Raw genomic sequence first — 20,895 nt, 5'->3', positions numbered from 1 at the left:
GTGGTCTTCCCTTACCCCTGCACGGTCACTGTCGCGGCTGGCGCCAGTGGTCCAGCTCGTGCCCGAAGCCGCGCCGACGCCGTCTGGTGCCGCGTCTCGCAACAAAAAGCCAGGCTGCTGCACTGCGGTCTCCGAAACTGGAGGGAGCGTGACAGCAGGATCGGCGGTCAGTGCCGACAGCAGGCGGGGGGCGGTGACCGTGAAGTCGGGCCGGGAAGACTGAGCGCCGTAGGCAGCCTCCTCGTCGTCTGCGCCTTCCGCTTCGGCCGCGACGCTGCCAGTGGCCCCGAGCACAGTGCGCGTCCAGCCGGTGCTAGATATGACGCGGTTCGCCTGGCTGGCGCTTGATTGACGAGCGCTGCCTGCCACCGCGAGGTTCCTTGGCAGACCCGAGCCCTCGGACCTGTGGGGCCGAGGCGGCGTGGGTGGAGAATCCAGCCCAGAGCGACTGGTGCTGGGAATCGCCTGATCGGCCTCGTAGGTGGCTGGCGCAGAGTCGCGACTCGCACGGGGCATTGAGATGCGGGGCTGCGGCACCGTGGAGTACGGCAGCCCCACAGAAGCGGCCGACGTTGCTGGGTATGCCGCGAAGTTCGGTGCGCCGCTGCCGCCGCCGCTACCACCGCTTTGCTGCGATGAACTTTGAGGCTGCGCACTGAACTCGGAAGGAAGCGAGCGCTGCTGCGAAGCAGACAGGCTCCTCGAGCGGAGCAGCGGAATGGAGGGAGCGGTGGTGAAGTGACCCTGGCTGGTCGGCATGGTGGACGAGGAAGATGTGGTGAGATAGCCGAAGCGATCGCGAAGCACCGTGTAGACCGATGTACGACTCGTCTCCCGAGGTGACTGGAACGAACCTACGAAGTAAGGGGACGTCCTGCTCGCCCCTTCCATTGGCGAAAACGAAGCGGACTGACTTAACGAGTTGTAGCCGAAGGGCAGGCTGCTACTGCTGCTGCTGCTGCCGCCGCCGCCGCCACCGCCACCACCGACATCGCCCGTCGGAGCGAACATGCTGGAGGAGTAAGGAGGGGTTCTGCCCCCCGCATCACCGTGCAATGAGGAGCCTCGGTCAGGAGCGCCCGCATGGCTGGATGCGCCATCTGCCCCCACACCCGAACCCGCCCCACCAGGTGGCCGGAACGGAGGCATGTGCAAGTAGTTGTGCAGCATGGGCGCTCGGCGGATCAGCTGAGCGTGCAGCATCAGCCGCTGCCGGATTGAGACGTCGGGTGAGATCTCGGTGTCCTCCTCGGGCTGTTAAAACACACCACACACGCGCACACACACAGGCTGACAGTGTTAAACTTGTATTTCCACATCTGCTATTTTACATGCAGTCACATTTTCGATTATAAGGGATAATCAGGGGGTGGGGGGGAGAAGAAATGGCCTGGATAAAGTAAAAACCCATCATGCAAAATACAGTGTTAAAGTTGCATTTCCACATCTGCTATTTTACATGTAGTAAAATTTTCGATTATACGGGATAATCAGGGGGTGGTGGGGGGGGGAGAAGAAATGGCCTGGATAAAGTAAAAACCCATCATGCAAAATATATGCAAATTAGGCTATTGAAACATTTTTTTTTCCTGTGTAGAATGGGGGTGAAGAAGATATATAATGTGTCGTCTGTCTGTAGTGCTTCTTCAAGTAATCGGTTTACTTTGCTGATGACGTGTTTGCAGTCATCTCCGCAGCAAGCCACTGACCTCCAGCGAGGAGCGGATCATAATTAACAAAGTGAGCATAAAGTAATTTACGTAATTATTCGCAGGTACAGTTAATCCATAATCGGGATATTCTACGTATAGATAATAAAACGCCAACAAAAGGTTGATCGATAAAAAAGTTAAACTTTGTTGCCTGCTTATTACTACACCGGCTTTTGTGCTCGTTTCACCAGGTACGATTTCAAGACACCAGGATGAGCCTCATTTGCAAGAGTAACACGGGGCATTATTTTGCCAGTGGGGGGGAGGGGGAATGATTACTATGTATGGCACAGATTGAGTAATTTGCGCGTCATTTTAAAATTTGGAAAATTTGGAAAATGACGCAGGCACACATTTGGCCTACTTTTGCGAATGACGTCGGGAGGGGAACTTTGACGTCGAATGTGGAAGCATACTATGGTGCACATTTGTACGGTCTATACACACGCAGTAATCACCAGGGTAGCCGTTGGATTCGAGCCGTGAACCTCTGCTCCAAGCGGTCAACGCACTACTTCTCGGCCACATCACTACCCATAATAATGCAAAATCAAGGCAATGCATAATCAAGTCATCATGCAAACATTAATATCGCCGGCATTATAATAACCAGTTACTAATCAGTATACTAAAGGACATTTCGATTTAAAGCTTTCGTGACTGCAGGGATTCATCTTCTTGGTTTTATTTTATTATTTCCCTTCTACGTGACTTTACCTAAAGGACATTCTTAAGAGATTATTCTTGACCGTGTTGCTTCAGGCAAACAAGTAAAACATTTTTAACTTCTATCGATGATCACGTACACGTAATACTTTCAACAAAACCTACATAGAAAAATAATAACCAAGATAGAGGATCAAAACCTATTTAAAAGGACATTCTCTGTTTAGTTTTTCATCTTGCTTCTTTAGTATTTCTCTCCCTGGTTACCTCTCAATTATTTTCCTCTTTTACACGCATGGCACTCCAAGATGTTTTAGGGCACCTTAATAATCAAAATTATGATCAGACGAATAGATCTAAAGACAGACCTGGTTGTAATTCAACGCAAACGAGAAAGACACAAGAGCGCACAGGTATAGTTGATTTTTCCAACTTTTGCAAATGTCTCCATATAAACCTACTGTCCACATCCCTCCACTTTCCTGACAGCACAATTTAGATGAATTAAAAAAATGTGTACCGCACTCAAAAAAAACATTAACATTTTAATATTCATCAAAAGATGCATCAATTCATGGGCGTGCAGACAGCACACGTTTTCGAAAATTGCAGCAGTGAAATCTGTGAATTGACTATAACAGATAAAACCCTTCTGTAGATGCTTTACTCCAATGACTATCCATCAATGAATAACTCCAATGTGAGCACTCTCCGGAACACATATTTACCTTTGTAGTTTTCTACTCAATTTAGCATATTAATTTCCTAAAATGAATTTATTTTACAGCAGATAAGTGTACTCTCTCAATACACAAAAGACGTGCGACACGAAAGAAAAAACCTGCCAAGTATTTTGCATCATCTATCACCGACAAATTGCAAAAGCAAGATAAAAAAATAATGCGCTGTGCAAAACTGCCGCGCACAGTCCTTATCTACGTACATAAATCAATGCCTTATTTCCTTCAGTTTTCATCACAAGATAATTAAAACTTTTAAAATTCAACTGGAATAACACGAACAAAAAAGCCAACAAACTGAATGCGGCGCTGTACAGACTCGCAATTCAAACGACTATGCAACATTGCATAGAGTAGTATTACGCATCATGCAAGAGATGCAGTTACAAGGATGCAGAGAGGACACGAGACAGCCCGGCAAGTAAGGGTAAAAACTGCCAGTAGATACAAGTCTCTCTTGAGGTGGTGCGAGAGGCGGGAGGGTATTTTTACACAGCATTTATGCACTATGAAATCATTTTCGAAGCAAGTCAACCTGCAGAATGCCCCCGCCAGATACAAGGGCCAAATGAAATTTTTGCAACTTTTGACCTTGAGAGACTGGATCAAACATGGGTCACTGAGATGGGAGGACAATTCCCTTGCCACGCAAGTCTATTTTCAGCCCACGGCTCAAGATAAGCATGTGTAGATGCGTGCGCGTGTGTGTCTGGTTCCATTTCCGCTCGCGACCTTTGATTTTTTTACAAGTAAATTCAAGTATTGGCTGTAACAATCTCATTTCTTAAGACCGAGATCAGAGGCCGTGCAGGGGCAAAGCTCATTTTATTGAAAAATGAACATGAATAATTAAACACCATTGCAAAAAAGACAAGGCAGTTATTACCTTCTACACATCAAAATCTATTTTACAAAGGGCACTCTCCACCCATTTGAATACGCATGCCTGACACCATCTACATCCTTGCTCATATTTTTGCAAAGCTAATCAAATAAAGTAGACACACTGCCTTTATTAGATTTTTGTGTAATTTATCCTACTTGAGCGAATGTCATTAAGTTACAATTTGGCAAGAATAATATATTTAAATTTACGAAGCATGCTTAAGCTGCACAAACCTTCACTTTATTCAACAGTGGCTATGTTGGAACAAGTGGCTCGCAATCTGACAGATGCGAGTTCAAATCAAGGTGGAGGCTCAACTCGGCCCCATCATCCCTCAGGGGCTGATTAAGACTAAGGTACCACTTTGTGGAGATGTTAACGCTATGCTGTCCAAAGGGGACAAACAACAAAGATCCCCTATATAGCCTCAACAGACATTTGGGGCAAGTGCTGTTAGAGAGCACCTACGAAGGTCAGCACGACGCACGAGCAGTGGATGGCCAGCACCACTTCTGGCAACCTTCGTCTCCCGAGAGGTGATGTTTATACACCGCACCAGGTAGCCATTTGAGGCTGTGTCGACCTAGGGGACGCCCAGGAGCAGTTCAGAAATCGTCATTGGTGTTGGCAGCTACACTACCGCCTCCCCATGGCCCCCGCCAAAGGAATGAGGAAATTCCACCACGGGCTCAAAGCTGTATACAGGAGATGCCCACTGCTTCAATGTTAATTTGAACAGGAAATCACTAAAGTTGACTTTTTTTTTAGTAAAGAGCCTCGTCAATCTGATCTAGCAACTTCCCATCACGCCACGGTTCAAAAAGCCGCTCTAAACAATTGTGAGGACATGGCAGTGCAACTGTGCCAATGCCGCAGGGCAGCTTATGGTGGGTTACATAAGCACATTTGTGCAGCTAAGACAACACGTGAATACGCATGGGCACATAGCCCACCCCAATATACACCCCATAAATAATTATTTTAATTACCAAATTATAATCTGTGGCATTTAAAATTTAAATAACGGGAGCTCATCTGTTGCAAAGTGGCAAGCAACAGCACTACGTGATTATTTTAACAAACATTTTCAAAGGAAAATTTGCCAACCTTTCGCAACGCTAAAACACGACCTCGGCAACAGCAACTCGTGCACTTTAACGACAGACAATACTGCCCTCTATGGTTACAATACGAAGCTCTTGTTAAGCACAACAGCCCGTTAGAAATTCTATAAAGTGGCATAAGTCCATCCCAGCACTTCGCCGTTATCCATTACGGTTCTTGAGAGCTCGTAATAACTGCGTGTGTAAACACCCGTCGAGGCAAGAAATACATTAGAGTTGTCTGCTGTCGCACGGCTTACCAGTCGCTTTGCTGTACCTATAAACAAAAACGCCAAATGCTTGGCATGTGCCACGAATGCATATGCCAAGTGCTGTATATGCAAATACACACAGGGAGGAAAAAAACGGCATTATCTAAAATAAACAAAGGAGCACGGCACCACATGCTAACCACATGCTTGGGCTTTGCCAATGAGAGAAGGGCCTTGAATGAAGAGTGGTCGTAAATTTGTTTGGCAGCTGCTATGTGGGTTTCTAAACGGTGCCAGAAGGGGACTAAATTATCTATGTTTTGCCATTACAATCACTATCACTTAAAGTGAAATTGAGCTGCAAAGGACTCGTTTATTCATTGCTTGTTCGAACGTACACATTTGTCTCCTCTGACAAAATACCAGATTAAAATAGGCAAGTGCTGTACTTGTATCCAACTCGCAGGTTTGTGGATCGTCCAGCAATTATAGGTGAAATGTTTAGAACACCGTTCCTACTATACCAATAGAAAGTTTGAATTAAGCATATAGAAGAGGCGACCCTTTCCCCGCATTCAGAATAACGCCCAGTGAAATCCTATCCCCGGAGTGTTCGAAACACACAGACACACACTCGCCACCTAATTATGACACGGCCCTTTCCTTTACGGGAAAAAAACACAACTCTACCAAGTTTGATTCTGCGGCCCCATTCTGTCAACGTTACAAGAAACACATCACATTCCCCCAATGCCAATAAACGGATGTTCCAACTTCAAAGTTGAAGCAAAGAAGTGAATCTGTCATATGGCAGGCTTGGCTGAAGAAAAGCACGACAGGGTCTTCCCAAACAACATCCTTCTCTGGTGTTGCAAGAGAAATTGGAAGGTGAGCAACAGCTTCAAAGTGAGGCATCAAAAGAGCGCGAATGCCAAGGCCAGGAACTTCTGCACCTCACCTGCTGATTGGAAGGGTTAACGATGGCCGTCAGCAGGTTCTGGCCGAGAGGGTCGAAACGCACCAATCTGCAAAGACGACGAGCAAAAAAAAAAGGTCAGCCATCGTCGCCGCAACCTCAGTCAAGACGAATATTCAATTCACACCGCTGGTATTTTTAGCTTCCGATACCATCAAAGAGCACTGCATCTTTGCCGACAGCAAAAAGTACTACTGCACACCCTCTTAAAGGCATTGTATATTATTGCGCTCGTCCAGCGCTGATCAAGGTCAAGACAAAAATGTGAAATGTCCTGCCTACAGCGAGATATCAGCCGCACTCTATTAACTTGTGCAAACAAGAAACCCACTGTTTTAGGCCCTTGAATATCAGTTTACGGGTATAACAAAAAAAATACATTATCGTTTCAGGACTGTTTAGTGTCCTGCCTGAAACCTTATAACACTTTCTAACTTTCATCTCCCTTTCCACGTCGCGGTTCGATACACAATTCATTTGCATTAGCCGCGTACACACTGTACTGTAATGTACTCGGGAAGGACTCCATGACATTCACATTTTGACCAGAGGCAAGAAGACCTTCTCGGGTTGCACATGCCCTCCCAATCAAATTGAATTTATGCTTAAAATCAGGCTTCATAACCTACAAAACCATTTAGGTTCAGAAATGTATTTCTCGGTTGGAAAGCCCAAGAGAACTCATCGGATTCCAATACATATGTTCCAATACGTATATTTTTTAAGTCAATATACAGCCTGTCATTTAAATAGACCACGTTTAACAATATTTTTTCCTTCTTTAAATCATGAAAGTTCACCTGCAGCCTTAGAGAAAACAATGTCCTTCACACCACCGATATGGGTGCAAGAACACACAACAGATATTCTTATACAGCAGTTCTCATTTACCTCTATAATAAAAGTTTTACGGGCAATCCATCAATGCACAGCCCTCCTTTATCAATCCACTGTTGGATGTTGTGAATGGTCAGTGTTATATGACCATCCTTCACCACATTGGACAGTGAGGACTGGTAAAGGCAGGAAGCACAGACACGGGGGGCATAATGCATTTTTCTGCACTGCCTTCTGCTGGCCATAACGCAACCCCACAGCCTACAACACCTGTTATGCATGATACTCGACTAATTAGCAACTACCCTTGCTCGATCCTGCTTAGCTTCCAAATTTTGACGAAATCGGGCACATTCTGTGTGATATGATAGTAAGCAGTCCATCAGATCAAAATTACATGCCAAATATGTATCTCACTCATGCACTCTACTCAAGATTTTTTGGGTGTGGTTGTAGGTTATCGACAATCCGAGATATTTAAATGTGTTTATCGTGGCAAAGGCACACCGGACTCGCTCCATCTCATTGGCCGTCTTCACGACGGCGAAGGGCTCGGGGCGGCTCCAGTCCCAGAAGTGAATCTCATTGGCCGTGGCCACCACAAGCAGCTGCACCGTCGGGTGGAAGGCCAGCGACGCGATCGCCATGTTGTTCTCCGTGTACCAGCTCTCACTCCCGCCCTGTTTTCATTTCACGCAAAAGGAAACATTTTTCTTCTGAGAACTGAGAATTTTATTTTATTATGTATAATTTTCATTATTTTATTATTTCCCTTCTACGTGACTTCACCAAAAAAACCAAGAAGATGAATCTCTGCAGTAACCAAAGCTTTAAATCAAAAGGAAACATTTTATTTGGTGGGTTTTCGCAGCCACTCGTAATCCGACTGGTGAGGAGAGGCCTACTTTAAAAGTAAACAAAGGACAGAGAAAAAAAAATCGCCATATCAGCGTGAGGCTGCAGTGTTAACCGGCCACACTCAGCTCTTGCAGCTAACAATATATTTTGCAGTTATCCCCATGGGACTCAACATACTTGGGCAACCAGGAAGGCCAGGCAGTCATGTGCGGTCCTTCACAATTGTTCCGATTTCCCTGACTCAAGCAGATTGACGTATACGGCAACCGCTTTGGCGAAAGAAAACACTTAAAAGTACATATTCTGTGGGCATCCGGAGCTGAGAGGTCAGCACAAGGTTACATTGAGTCAATTTATACGTGAATAGGATTAGCGGTTCAGCCGCTGCAGCCACTCAGGAGTATAATAGGGAATCCACCCTTGTTCAAGGACAACACAAACATGTTTTACATCATTAACTGAACTAATAGTGGCAGCAGTGGACTTTTATTTTACCAGGTGTAAAACCCATTGAGAATGAAACTCTCTTTCCAAAGAGTGACTTGGATCAACAAATAACACCCAAAAAACACACATTGTAGGAGGGCACCATAACATCCCAAAACTAACAACAAAAAGATAACAAAAGAAAAAAACGTCAAGCAGATGATAATTTAAAGAGACTGGCCGGAGAAAAACCCAGAGGCACCAACCGCACGCCAACCCAGGAGCGGTAAATTTCTAGGAGACGGCAACTCACGTGCAGGTCCCAGATGCGGACCTCTCCGTCCAGGCATCCGGACGCGAGCAGCCCCTTGATAGACGGGTGGAAGGTGACGCACCACGGCGTGCGGCGGTGGCCCACCAGCGAGTGCGTGCACTGGCCCGTGTACACCTCTGTGATGTAGATGTTGTGATTCACGTGTGTCGATGCCATAAGACTCCTAGAACGACACAAGTGAATAGATATAGTTGAAAAGTTGGCATGAAATTGTACATTGGACAACAGAAACACTGACATTTTTTTCCTAAAACACAACGAAATCCAGAATTCCAACCTAGCGTGATACAACAAAATAGTTTCAACCATCATATCGTTCATTGCTGGACGAATGCCTCAGCGTCCTTCATCGTTCTGCGATGCAACAATCCACCCAGCACTGGCACACAAGCCGTTGCCATCGCTCTATTTCCTTGGTAGACATCCTTCTCAAAGGCGCGTTCCACGCCTTGGCTGCCACCGTCACTATTTTTTACCATCGGCCATCATCCCCATCCAGTGACAATGTCCTGCCCAGACGCACTTGAGTCTCTTAAGCCGAATTATGCTTATGACCTGCATTACATTCTCCACCTTCTGTATCTTATGTAAATAGCTTCGACCAGTGGAAAAAAATGGAGGGGTGGGGGTATGGGGAGGGGGAGGAAGGGGAACCTGAGGACATCATTTGGTCGCACAATCTCAGCCTGATCCAGCCAGTTTCTAAAGGGACTCGGCATCTAATTCCCAACCTAAGGAAGAACAAAAAGATACGGGGATCATATCTATTGAAAAATTACATCCCTACCAAAGTCAGAATTTAGTTTTAATATTGATAAAATATTACACACTTTTCTGAGAAAAAAATGTGTCTAAAAGCATTGTTGATTCTGGATTACCATGCCATCACATGGCTCTGTGTCACTTGAAGGGCAAGGCAGTTTAACAACCGCCGTAATGTGATTCTGAACATTTCAGATCCTGACGTGCAACACTGGACAAATATTGATAAATGTGAGTTCGTAGCATACATACGGTGAAGGATGTTCGTAATTGGAAACACTGCAACCATGGTAATTGGATGCGAATTGCATGGCTAGTTTGTCGTGCAAGCCAACTCCTGAGTGACATTTATGGTATCTGGTAACACGTGGCTTCTGCATGCTATCGGACAACAATAATTTATTACAGGATCACTTCCAGATTCAAAATATGCACTGTACCATCATTCTTGTCAACTCTTTTTTTGCATCGGTTAGGTTTTTTTATTTACCTTTATTGTGCTCCAAAACAAATTAAGACGTTGAAAGTTTGAAATTGGCTAGCATTAAACTATTACTCAGAAATAGATCGTGGCCAATATGCTCCCCGTCTACAAACCGCTGGCGTTACAATTAATTGTAACGACGGAGGGTAACGAAATTGAAAGTGTCAGCTCACCTGTCCGGGCTAAAGGCGAGCAGAAATGTCGATCGCGGACTGTCAGGCAGTTCCACTTTCTGCAAATAAATAACTTTTTTTATTAAATCTGTTAAGGAACAACACAATATTTGCATCATCATCGTCGGTCATGATCAATCCACCGCTGTACGAAGGCCTCACACTCAAAGCCATCGCCATGATCCTGTGATGTAACAATCCACAGAGTAACTGCACATGTGCCTATTTTTATTTTGCATGCTAAACAGAATCCCAAAGAAGAATTTTTAAATACAAAGCTTGCATTTGAATTCCATACATCAACTTTTTATAAGGATTTATTTAATTTACACGAATTAAAAAAAATACAAGAATATTGGGCATGACAGTATTAATGGTGGTGTGAAATTAAAAATTACTTAAATAAGCATAGAGAAAACAAGCCGAAAGTACATTGCGGTGAGAATTCAAATATTTTGCAGATTTACTAGGGTAGTACAAATAAACTTGTGACTACATAGGCAGGAACCTCCAAAGCCAGCCAATGAGCAATACTGAGGTGTACCAAATAATTTTTTCTTTGAAAATTTTCCATCAGTCTCTACAAGACCCTAACAAAGCTTGTGCTTATAAATTGTAAATATATAACATACAACCAAGCAGCACAAGATGAAAGGTTATTTTTAGTTACAAAATAGTTAGAAATTTAAAAAACACCTGTTCTTCAAACTCTAGTCAATGGCCACAAACTATATATTCTTCAATGTGCACACACCACTGCCAAAAGCCAACATAAATCAAACACAGGTGGTGGTCAGCCAAGGTTACACATCTGGTATTTTGGTAGTTGGTTTATTGCTCTTACGCGGCAAATCTATTTGGAAGCACTGCTCATCTAAGTGGAAACAGTCTTCCCTATAGGGACTTAACAAGGGCATTTTAGCACCATAAATCCACCCTGCGCATTCCTGCAGTGACTACCATATAAAAGCACCAGCATGACAAAGGGTAAGCCCACAAAATGGCAAAACGCTGACCAATTAAGAACACGGAGTCATATCGGGCAATTATCCGAACAGCGAGCACAGCTTGTGCCGTTCAAACGGCATCGAAAAAAGCCGCGGCGATCGGCGAATAATCAAAAGCCCCCGCTCGCGATCCATCACGGACCGGCCGGCCGTGATGGATGTGCGTCACATGCAACGAGCTTTCCCGCAGAGCTACTCGGCATGCGGCGCACGCCCCTGCGCTGCCCTGGCCGCATGAGCGGCGTCGTTAACAATCAGCCCAGCGCAGCGGGACCCGCCGCCAGCCCCACGCTGTCCTCGCGCGCCCTCTCTGCACTCCGCAGCCAAGACGCAAAGCCCCCCCCCCGCTCGACGGCTCAGATTTCCAAGCGATAAAAGTGTGGCCAATCACAATCCACTCAACCACCCTTTTTCTTATCAAAACAGTCAAACGTGGTGTGCCCAGAATTTGTTACTGAGAAACAAACATTCTACCGTTTGAGTGAGCGGGCTTTGTCCTGTTAAGTTGGAGATTGCAGTATTCCAGCTTCCAACTTAAGCACGCTTATTGCATTTACAAAGACAACACATGATCAACTCTGTACAATGCTGTAATAAAATACTGTATTATTATTTTTTCAGCTGGTATATGGTTAGGACTTTCAACACTGTTCAGTTTTTTTTCTTTAAACCAACAAAAAAAGCCTTAAATCACTCTTTGCCTAAAGCTATGCAGCTGGCACCAGATGGGACTTAAAACCCCATCCTATGACAAATAACCTACTACAGTGCCAACAGTTCAGCTGAGGTCAGGTCTTTACCCCGGACTGTATGTGTCAATTCATTTCCACTCACAAACACACTCTGGCACCTTTTCTCCCTTGCGAGTCAGGCGGCTAACATTTGTTCGTGTAAATATTAACGATAATAAAGGGCATGAAGCAATTCGTCTAGATTTTTATTAAATTCAGTACCGAATCATATTTAATATATAATACAAGATTAGCACACCCTGCATGTGCTCCCATGCAGTTAAGGTTACCCCATTCCTAAACGCATTGCACACTGAATTAATGTGGAAACTCCATGTTTATGAAAAGGGTCAAAGCAAGTCATGCTTTCTATATCAGTGAGCTGCAAACAGTGATATGCCCGTCTGGTCACGCAAGTCTGTGTCCGCACTTAACCTGCTGTAGTCTGACCTGGCTTGCCCAAAAACAAAACATAAGATCAGCAATGTGTTTGAGCTGAGACAAAATAGCTGAAAAAATTTACAATTTACATATCTTCCAAGTTGCTGTAAGAGACGAATTTACCAATTCCTAATTCCATTCAGGACAACAATAACACAAAACCGTTATCATTAACATCGTGTGTTTTTTACATTTAGTGCTATTTAGTTGAACAAAACTGTAATAAATAAGACTTCCCAGCCAGGAAAATCTCACAGCGGAAGTTTCATTTTATAATAAAACTGTCATTATCCAGTGAGAAGTAGCCTATGCAAGAGACATAATAAAAAAGTATATGTTGGGAATAATGGGAAAGCCAAAAAAAGTCTCACTTACAAACAATGCTCACAGACCATAGGGGGAGGGATACAGATGTTGGGTGGAACACAGGTGTTGGGGCGGAGGCAGGCATAGTGTGCTAGGAATTAGTACCTGGCTCTCCCACTGCATCTGGCAGGCCTTGTCCTCCGCCAGTTCCTCCAGGCCGCTGCGTGCCCCCATCCAACTGGCGCCCAGCTCACGCCCACTTAGGATTTGGACCGCATTTCTCCGCCGGCTGGGCCCCATCCTTGCCCGTCTGCTTGGCTGGCTGCCGCTGTGGCCACCTCTCCCGATGAAAATGAAGTTGGAAAATAAAAAATAAAAACCCAACACCTCTCCCTTACGGCCCCGTGTTCATGGAGAAGGCAAGCGGGTGTGTGGGACAGCCGTGAGTCAAATTAAATTGGTGCTCGAGCATGCCGGCATTGTCTCCGGAAGCGAAGGCGCAGCAGGAATTAGCGAGCGCCGCCACGAAGTCGGTGAAAATGGTCGGGGCAGCCACACTTGGACCGTTGGGCCGATGTCCCTCTCGCATGCTCCGCGCAGAGAACAGCACCTGAGCAAGGGGACGAAAATTAAAACACGCACAAAATGCATATAATATGAATGTGCACTCATGCCACAACTGCAGCAGACAGTGAAAAAGTAGCAGCTATGAGTTCCTCTAACTTTTATTCGAAATTCTTGATTTGAAGCTTTCGTGACTGCAGGAATCCATACTCTGGTTCTTTCGGCAAAGTCACGTAGATAGAAAACATAATAAACAACAATTGTATTCGAACGTTTTATATTGAATTTAAGCATAGACTCTAGCTTTACAATTATTAAAATCCTAAACCAAGGAATAATGGTTACTAAGATGCATTGGTACTTTATTATTGCGTCAAAATAAGAAGCCTTCACAGCACACAAAAATGGTGATACGATTCTCACAAGACTCAGCAAAATATCATAACAAAGCACTTCAGTAAAGCAGACTTCTTGTGTTCTGATCAGATAGAGAGGTAAAGAATTATTATGATGGAAGAGAGAACATTAACTAGCACTAAGGTTTGCTGTTTCAAAGCCTTATCCACACCAAATTATGAGCTATTGGTTCCAAAAAGCATGCGTCCCTTGGAGGGACATATATGGAATGATATATGTAGCATATTTTCAATGTGCTTACGTTTGATTTTTTTTTTAAATCCACTATGTTATTATATGCAGTGCTGCAAAGTTGTTTGCCATGTAAACCGTGTGTGCAATGAAAACAGAAAAAGGGAAAGCGAGACCCAATCAAATGTGTTGTATAAAGAATTATCCTTTACTGTGCCAATTCACTGTTTCTCTAACCCGTGCCACAAAATACGTGGAGCGACTCCATGAAAATGTGGATTTTTGCACAAGGTGTGTTGGGTGTTAAACTGTAGCAAGAAACAAACAATAATTCCACCGTGCATCAAACGTTACCTGAAGAGCACGTTGTCCTAAAGAAAACGCAGGCACCGTGTATAAACAAAAAAATAAGACTACAATCTCGAACGAGATGTAACCTTTGGTAAAATAAAATAAATCACCTTTAAGAATTACAATGGAACAGAAGATAAATGGCAGGGTGCATGTGAAAATAGTGTTTGCATGTTGTAATTTAATACATCCATGTACTACTCCCCGTTGACTTGGAAGAAACTAGGGCACTCTAATTTAGCGTGGACGAATGGTGCTCTGCATATGCAGTCACATGTACACAACAATCTTCTGCGCTTGACATAAGTGGTAAATGTAAAAAATTATGAACGCAAAAACATGTAAAGTAATATGACTTAAATACACGCATTAAGTTTAATGATATTATGACATTGTATTTTTAAGGATCAGAGGGAACAGTCTAATCACATTTATAAGTTACCATCATATAAAGTACATGGCAAGTACAAACAAATCACTATCCTGAAACACACCATTTGACGATACCAATATTGACTGAGAAATCAATACAAAAACCCGGAGCCAAAGCTATATATCAAGTGTTTAAAAGCGAAGACAAACACGTCTGCCTCCTTTACCAGCGATTTTGCATCTTGACTTCACCGGTAACAATGTTAAAAGTTAAATAAGTGGATCTCGTGCCATTTACGCAAGTGACTAGGAATACAGGAATGTGATGTGGCCTTAAAGCAATTTGTGGCGTGTTGGTCATGAGGTTTAACAAGCAGCTGCAGGTTGAGTAGCACACAACGATATGACCTGAGAAGCCCCCCAAAGACAGTTCCAATTACCTCAGGCAAGGTGCCTACAATGCAGGATGGGTTTCAGATACTGTATTGTGTATACACGGGGCACATGCCTCGCCGCAATGTCAAAGGCTACACCCCTCTACCGGAGGTTGTCATATCTATTCTTAAAAAGTAGTGTCGAACAACACACCAAGGCACTCCGTGGCTTTCATTAGGTAATTTCAGGGCAAGAAAAAAAACAATTGGGCTTTAGATGCAACTGCGGCTCATGGCAATATTATCGTTGCAACTTTTCCTGAAAGCTTAACACTGAATTGATTTTATGACATCTATTCAACATCAGATAGGATAACGAGTAAATTCCGGTGTAACAACTATTTTCCAACATCTCACCCAACTACCAACTTTATTTTTGGATTAAACTCTTGATCTATTACATACTTAAATATAAATTTTAAAAGTGATTACTGCCCCCATCGATGTGGGGAAGGAAAACATTTTAACGTCCCCCCGAAAATTCTTATGCAGGAACCATAAATGTACCCATTTATAATAATAATGATACAAATGTTCAATTATAATGCACACAGCATTTGCTCACTCTCGAAAAGAGATGACTGAAGAGGTGTGAGGAAGCACAGACAAGCGGGAAGGCAGCCAGTCCTTGAGTCGGCACCAACCATAACCCAAGCTTTGCAGACAAAACCCACGCATATGAAGGGGGCAATGCTTTCCCATGCCATGAAACGGATGGAATCCACATTTTCTGTATCACCTTCTCCTGGCAAACCAGGGTATGGCACATCCATGCCCATGGGAAGGATGTTTTATGACATTTGTGTGATCCACCAAATCGGAGCCAGATTTTTTCCCATTCCTAGTTCCCAATTGAGTTGAAACACAAAGTGCTATGCAATCATAAACACGTGTTACATATTAATGTTGTAAATGCCACTAACTTTCTGTTCCATGTGTGATTTCCTTTTAACAATCCCACTCTTTCACACTTAAAGCTATGAGTTATTGCTGTGTAGGTTTTCGTGGCTGTGCTGTACAGTATATATGTTCCAAGCACATGGGGTGGAATATCAGACATTCTATCAAACAACACAAAGTATCACTGAATGAATGACCATTATTCACAAACCAGAAAGCTGTTTTCTTGGTACTTGAAATTTTTTGTACATTTCTTATCTTATTTAAATACAGATAATCAAGTTGGCTAACAAGTTTATACAGTAAATCAAACTGGCTTTAAAAAACCCACGAGCAATAACTTATTCTGGAAAAAGGCCTCCATATAGTCTAGCAATGAAACAATCAATATAGCTTCTGCACACAAGCTAAGATCTCTTATAACACAAACAACTGAAAACAGTGCTTAAATATTTTAACATGGCCCACTCTTACATACATAATTTAAAATAAAAAAATTATGAAAACAAAACATAAGTTGTAACTTTTGAAGGTTTAAATCTATATTTACTTATCTGTAAAAAAACATGTCTTTTTAGGCCAAGTAAACACAATTTAAATTGCAATAATACTGTAGGGGACATTTACTGAAAAAAAATATTTTTTTATTAGCTTAGATGATAAATAACACTAACAAAGATTTATGTTCCTGGGTAGTAAGTGTTATTTCCTAATTGCTTATGCCTCAAAAGTACAGAAAATGTCTATTATTCCCCACAAACTTTGCTTTTGTGATCAGGACACAAAAGCAAAGTTAATAATCCACTCCATTAATCACACTGTGTAACAAAAAAATGTTTTTGCTCCTGGGAAGTAAGTGTTATTTCCTATTATTTGGTTCTTTGGGTAAAGTCACGTAGATGAATAATAAAAAAAGTGAATGAAAATAAAAAATAATAAAATACTAATGTATTTCGTAATTGCTTATGCCTCAAAAGTACAGAAAATGTATAGTATTCCCCACAAACTTTGCTTTTGTGACCAGGACAGTGATATTTTAAATTTACCTATTTTCAATGAGAAAACGTGTGCATGTGTATTTCGTTCACATAAAGTCCTGATAACAAAAGCAAAGTTTGTGGGGATTAGGCATTACCAATTTAAAAAAATAACACTTAGTACCCAGGAACAAAAATTGTGTTACATAGTGTAATCAAATACCTTATTCCATTATCAAAATGTGTACAATCAGTTCGAGAACAACACACCGTGTTTCAAATGAAACAAGTCTTTTCTTTACCAAACGAAATACATACTTTTGATTTAAAGCTTTCGTGACTGCAGGGATTCATATTCTTGGTTACACATTTTATTTTAGAATCTATCTGCCGGGGCAGTCGTGCCTGAAGACTACTTTTCTTACCGCACATCTGCAGAAACAAGCAGTCGTGGCCTTTTATAAATGGCTATGTTCAACAGGCTAATACAGCATCGTTGAACATATGACACCATAACAAATATACGTACGACTTATAAACGTCTACTGTCCGTTTAATGTTGTTACAGCACCAAGGGCAATAAATTACCACACATTAATACCAATAACGCGTTAACAAAACTTAATCAAACACACACATATGCAAACAAACTTACATTAAAGTACATGAACATAAATAAAAACTAATTAATGCAAAATATTCACAATCCATTACTGAATGCATCTGGACTAGATGTTTAAAGTAATATAAGAAGGCTGCTTATTTCCACCCCCCCCACCAACACGCCGCTCTAAATAAAGAGCGGGTTGAAGTAGTAGACATAAAGGTAGAATAACAAGAAACGACAACAACGTTGCGAGTGCAGTTAAAGCTCTCGAATAAAGTTTGTGACGAGATGCTGCTAAGCCTAACAACATGTGTTACAGGGGGTCCACGTGAGATGCATTGCAGTATTTCATAATCATCAACCATGATCAGTCCACTGCTGGATGATCTCCCCAAGCCGACATCCCCGTGATGTAATCCCACACTTAGGCCCTCTATACAAGGCAATTACATCGCTCCGTCTCTCTGGTGGACGAGTTCCATTCCTTGGCTGCCACTCCCCGTCGTTACTAATAACCACAGGCAATCGTCCCTTCCAGTATGATCTCTTTTGTAAGGCTCAGTTAAAACAACCCCACGAGGTAACAGCGGTGGCTAACATTGTCGAAGTTGATTCCGTGTACAGTGCCGTACTTTATTTCCCCGTTGGGTTATGGCCACCACGGACCATTTAACGTCCCCTCTACAACAGACGGGCCAGATATATTTGATGACATACACGTTACCGTACCTTCATCAGCAGCAATAATGAGGAATCATGGCGATTACAAGGACAACAACCGGTCGACTCAGAAACTATCTGCGATTGCTCAGCAGTGATCTGCGAAGGAACCCAACCCATCATGACCATTATCGCCCAGCAACCATCGCGCTGATAGCACAAGTATATTCACAGGCGCTCTGTGTGTTAACGGTACTTTAAGCAAAATCATATGACGACGCTGGTGACTATTGTAATAATTATATCAACGCGTAATGATCAAGACAGCAAGAGACGGACCCTAACGCCATAGACGCCGCGTCTGCGGCCTAAGGCCGCAGGCTTCTCCCTCCCACCACCACCACCACCCCCCGTAACAAACCCCAAACCCCAAGCAAGCTTCTACCGCTCCCCTCCTCGGTCTCCACACACACACACACACAGAACAACAAATACCTCACAAACGAAAGAAACTCGCGGTAGAATAAAAAAATAAAACTCTCTCGTACCTGTATCCAGCGTCTCCAAGGGCCCAACTCCCTGGGCCCGCGGCGCAGCGCCGCTCGCTTGGATCACCGCCACCGTCGTCTAACGCGGCCGACGCAACGAGCCGTGGTCGTCGCCTCCGTCTCTCGCCGCTCGTGAGAAAAAATGTCTCGCGGGTTTCTCTTTTATCTTGTTCGTCTCCGAGCTCCGCGTCTCTAGCCCCGAGTCTCGCTGTTTCGTCTCTCGCGATGGGCGGACGCGGCGCTAGGCGAGGAGCGGCCCCGCTCGCCGCTCTGCCCCCGTGTCGGCCCGGCCAGACGACCCAGACCAGAGCAGTGGACAGAGTCGATCGAGAGTCAAAATTCTCCCCCCAACTGCTGCTGCTGCCGATGATGCCGCCTGGCTGCAGTCAGAGCGACGATCGATTGGTCGAGTCTGGTTCCGTGCGTGAACGGCATAATCGATTAATGTACGCGCGTGGCCATCGATTATTTCGTCAGTGAACTTAACACGATTTTTTTGGGGTCTTTCAGTTAAAGCCATGTCGATAGAATAGAAATAAATAATGAAAATAATTATATCACGACGTTTCGATCGCAACACAAGTAATCGTCATCAGGTGAACAATATAGCGAGAGAGCTGCTGGGAATATCTGTCAATATTTAAACTTAACAGCATTCATCAATAACATCGGACGCGGTGATTGAACTTCATCGGAATAAAACACTTTTTTTAAGGCGATATTTCGGACAATGACCCATCTTCATAACAAAAAAAATCATAGCATTTGTTTGGTGTGTCATAGTGTTAGTATTTGCTTCGAATGACCATTGTCCGAAACGTCGCCTATTATATATTTAGAAGTGTTATTGATGAATGTGTTGAAGTGTTTTAATGTACATACTGCATATAATTGTCCTTGTGCATCACGACCAACGCGGTACCACTCGATTGTCAGTGTCTTCGATTTACGGTGACAATTCATGCACAGCATGTGTCGGGATGGATTATCGCGCGCACGATTACGGAGTCGCGTTACGATTCTGCGCCTTCTGCGCTGCCATTCCAATCGATCAATTGTCTCAATTCCGTTACGATTCCATTGCCAATCGATTAGTTCAACACTGCTCCACGCGTGTCCGCCAGGCGTACCGCGCGCGGATGGGATCACGCATTTCACAAACACAGGGCACGTGTCTTCTTGGTTCTTTCGGTAAAGTCACGTAGAAGGGAAGTAATAAAATAATAAAAATAAAACATAATAAAACAATTATCACGACGTTTCGGCCACAACGCAAGCAGCCGTCCTCAGGTGAAAACCAGGTCTGTCGAGGCGACGCTGTCGCCTGAGGACGGCTGCTTGCGTTGTGGCCGAAACGTCGTGAGAATTGTTTTATTATGTTTAATTTTTATTATTTCCCTTCTACGTGACTTTACCGAAAGAACCAAGAAGATGAATCCCTGCAGTCACGAAAGCTTTAAATCGAAACAGGGCACGTGTTTATCGCTGGCAAAGCAAACGCCTCCACGACGATGATCAATGATGCTGCTGGTTGCAAGCATCAGCGAAACATCGACGGAGTAAATCGTAAATTGTGTGGACTTGCACTCTCACACGCCGGCGTGCTTGAAGTGCTCTAGTCATAAGTTGGCACTTTCTGTACGCGTTGACAAAGCTTATACGAATTGGCCTCGTCGGGTGGAGGTGGGTGTACGACACATTTAACTTTAAATATTGACTTAAAGCTGCAGGAATTTATATTCTTTGGGTTTTTATTTTTATTATTTTTTCTATCTACGTGGCTTTACCGAAATAATTCTAGATTATTAATATTAATTTAGTTTTCACAATTTTATTATTATTTTCACCTACGTGACTTTACCAAAAGAACCAAAGAGTATTTACCGAAATAACCAAAGAATACGAATATATATTTACCTTTATGGGATCTAACCCCAGCCTTCTCCCACGAAAAAACGACTTTACCATAAAGTACATTCCTTTAACTAATTTAACTCCGTGCCAAATAAGAGACATTTTTCACTGGTGCCAGTGCCCCACTGTGCAGGTACAGAAGTTATTACAGTGGTCAGCCGGACAGATCCATGGAACACATAACAAATCAATGCCCAATTCGCAGTTACAATGGAGGAGGCATCACAGCAATGTACCACTCCGCTCGCGACTCCTGATGCAAAGTTCTGGTTCAAGCACCTCAATGTAAAACTATAGTAATTGCTCGTCAGCAGTGTTCTTTATTC

General features: G+C 43.5%; 1 protein-coding gene across 1 annotated transcript in view; it reads right to left on the bottom strand.

The window, feature by feature from the left end:
- AMBRA1 (autophagy and beclin 1 regulator 1) overlaps positions 1-18,957 on the bottom strand; it is a 102,660-nt gene extending 83,703 nt beyond the window's left edge. The window contains exons 1-7 of the mRNA XM_078859385.1: positions 18,656-18,957; positions 12,820-13,264; positions 10,170-10,228; positions 8,730-8,913; positions 7,640-7,812; positions 6,278-6,344; positions 3-1,254 (exon numbers count right to left, since the gene is read on the bottom strand). Of these exons, the coding sequence (XP_078715511.1) occupies positions 3-1,254; positions 6,278-6,344; positions 7,640-7,812; positions 8,730-8,913; positions 10,170-10,228; positions 12,820-12,954 (1,870 nt within the window). The 5' untranslated portion in view covers positions 12,955-13,264; positions 18,656-18,957. The remainder of the gene's footprint in view (positions 1-2; positions 1,255-6,277; positions 6,345-7,639; positions 7,813-8,729; positions 8,914-10,169; positions 10,229-12,819; positions 13,265-18,655) is intronic.
- Between the last annotated feature and the right edge of the window lie 1,938 nt (positions 18,958-20,895).

Source organism: Lampetra fluviatilis, chromosome 8 (genome assembly GCF_964198595.1).
Source record: "Lampetra fluviatilis chromosome 8, kcLamFluv1.1, whole genome shotgun sequence".
Classification (NCBI taxonomy): Eukaryota; Metazoa; Chordata; class Hyperoartia; order Petromyzontiformes; family Petromyzontidae; genus Lampetra; species Lampetra fluviatilis.
The sequence above is the reverse complement of the archived record's forward strand: the minus strand, read 5'-3'. Positions and strand labels throughout refer to the sequence as shown.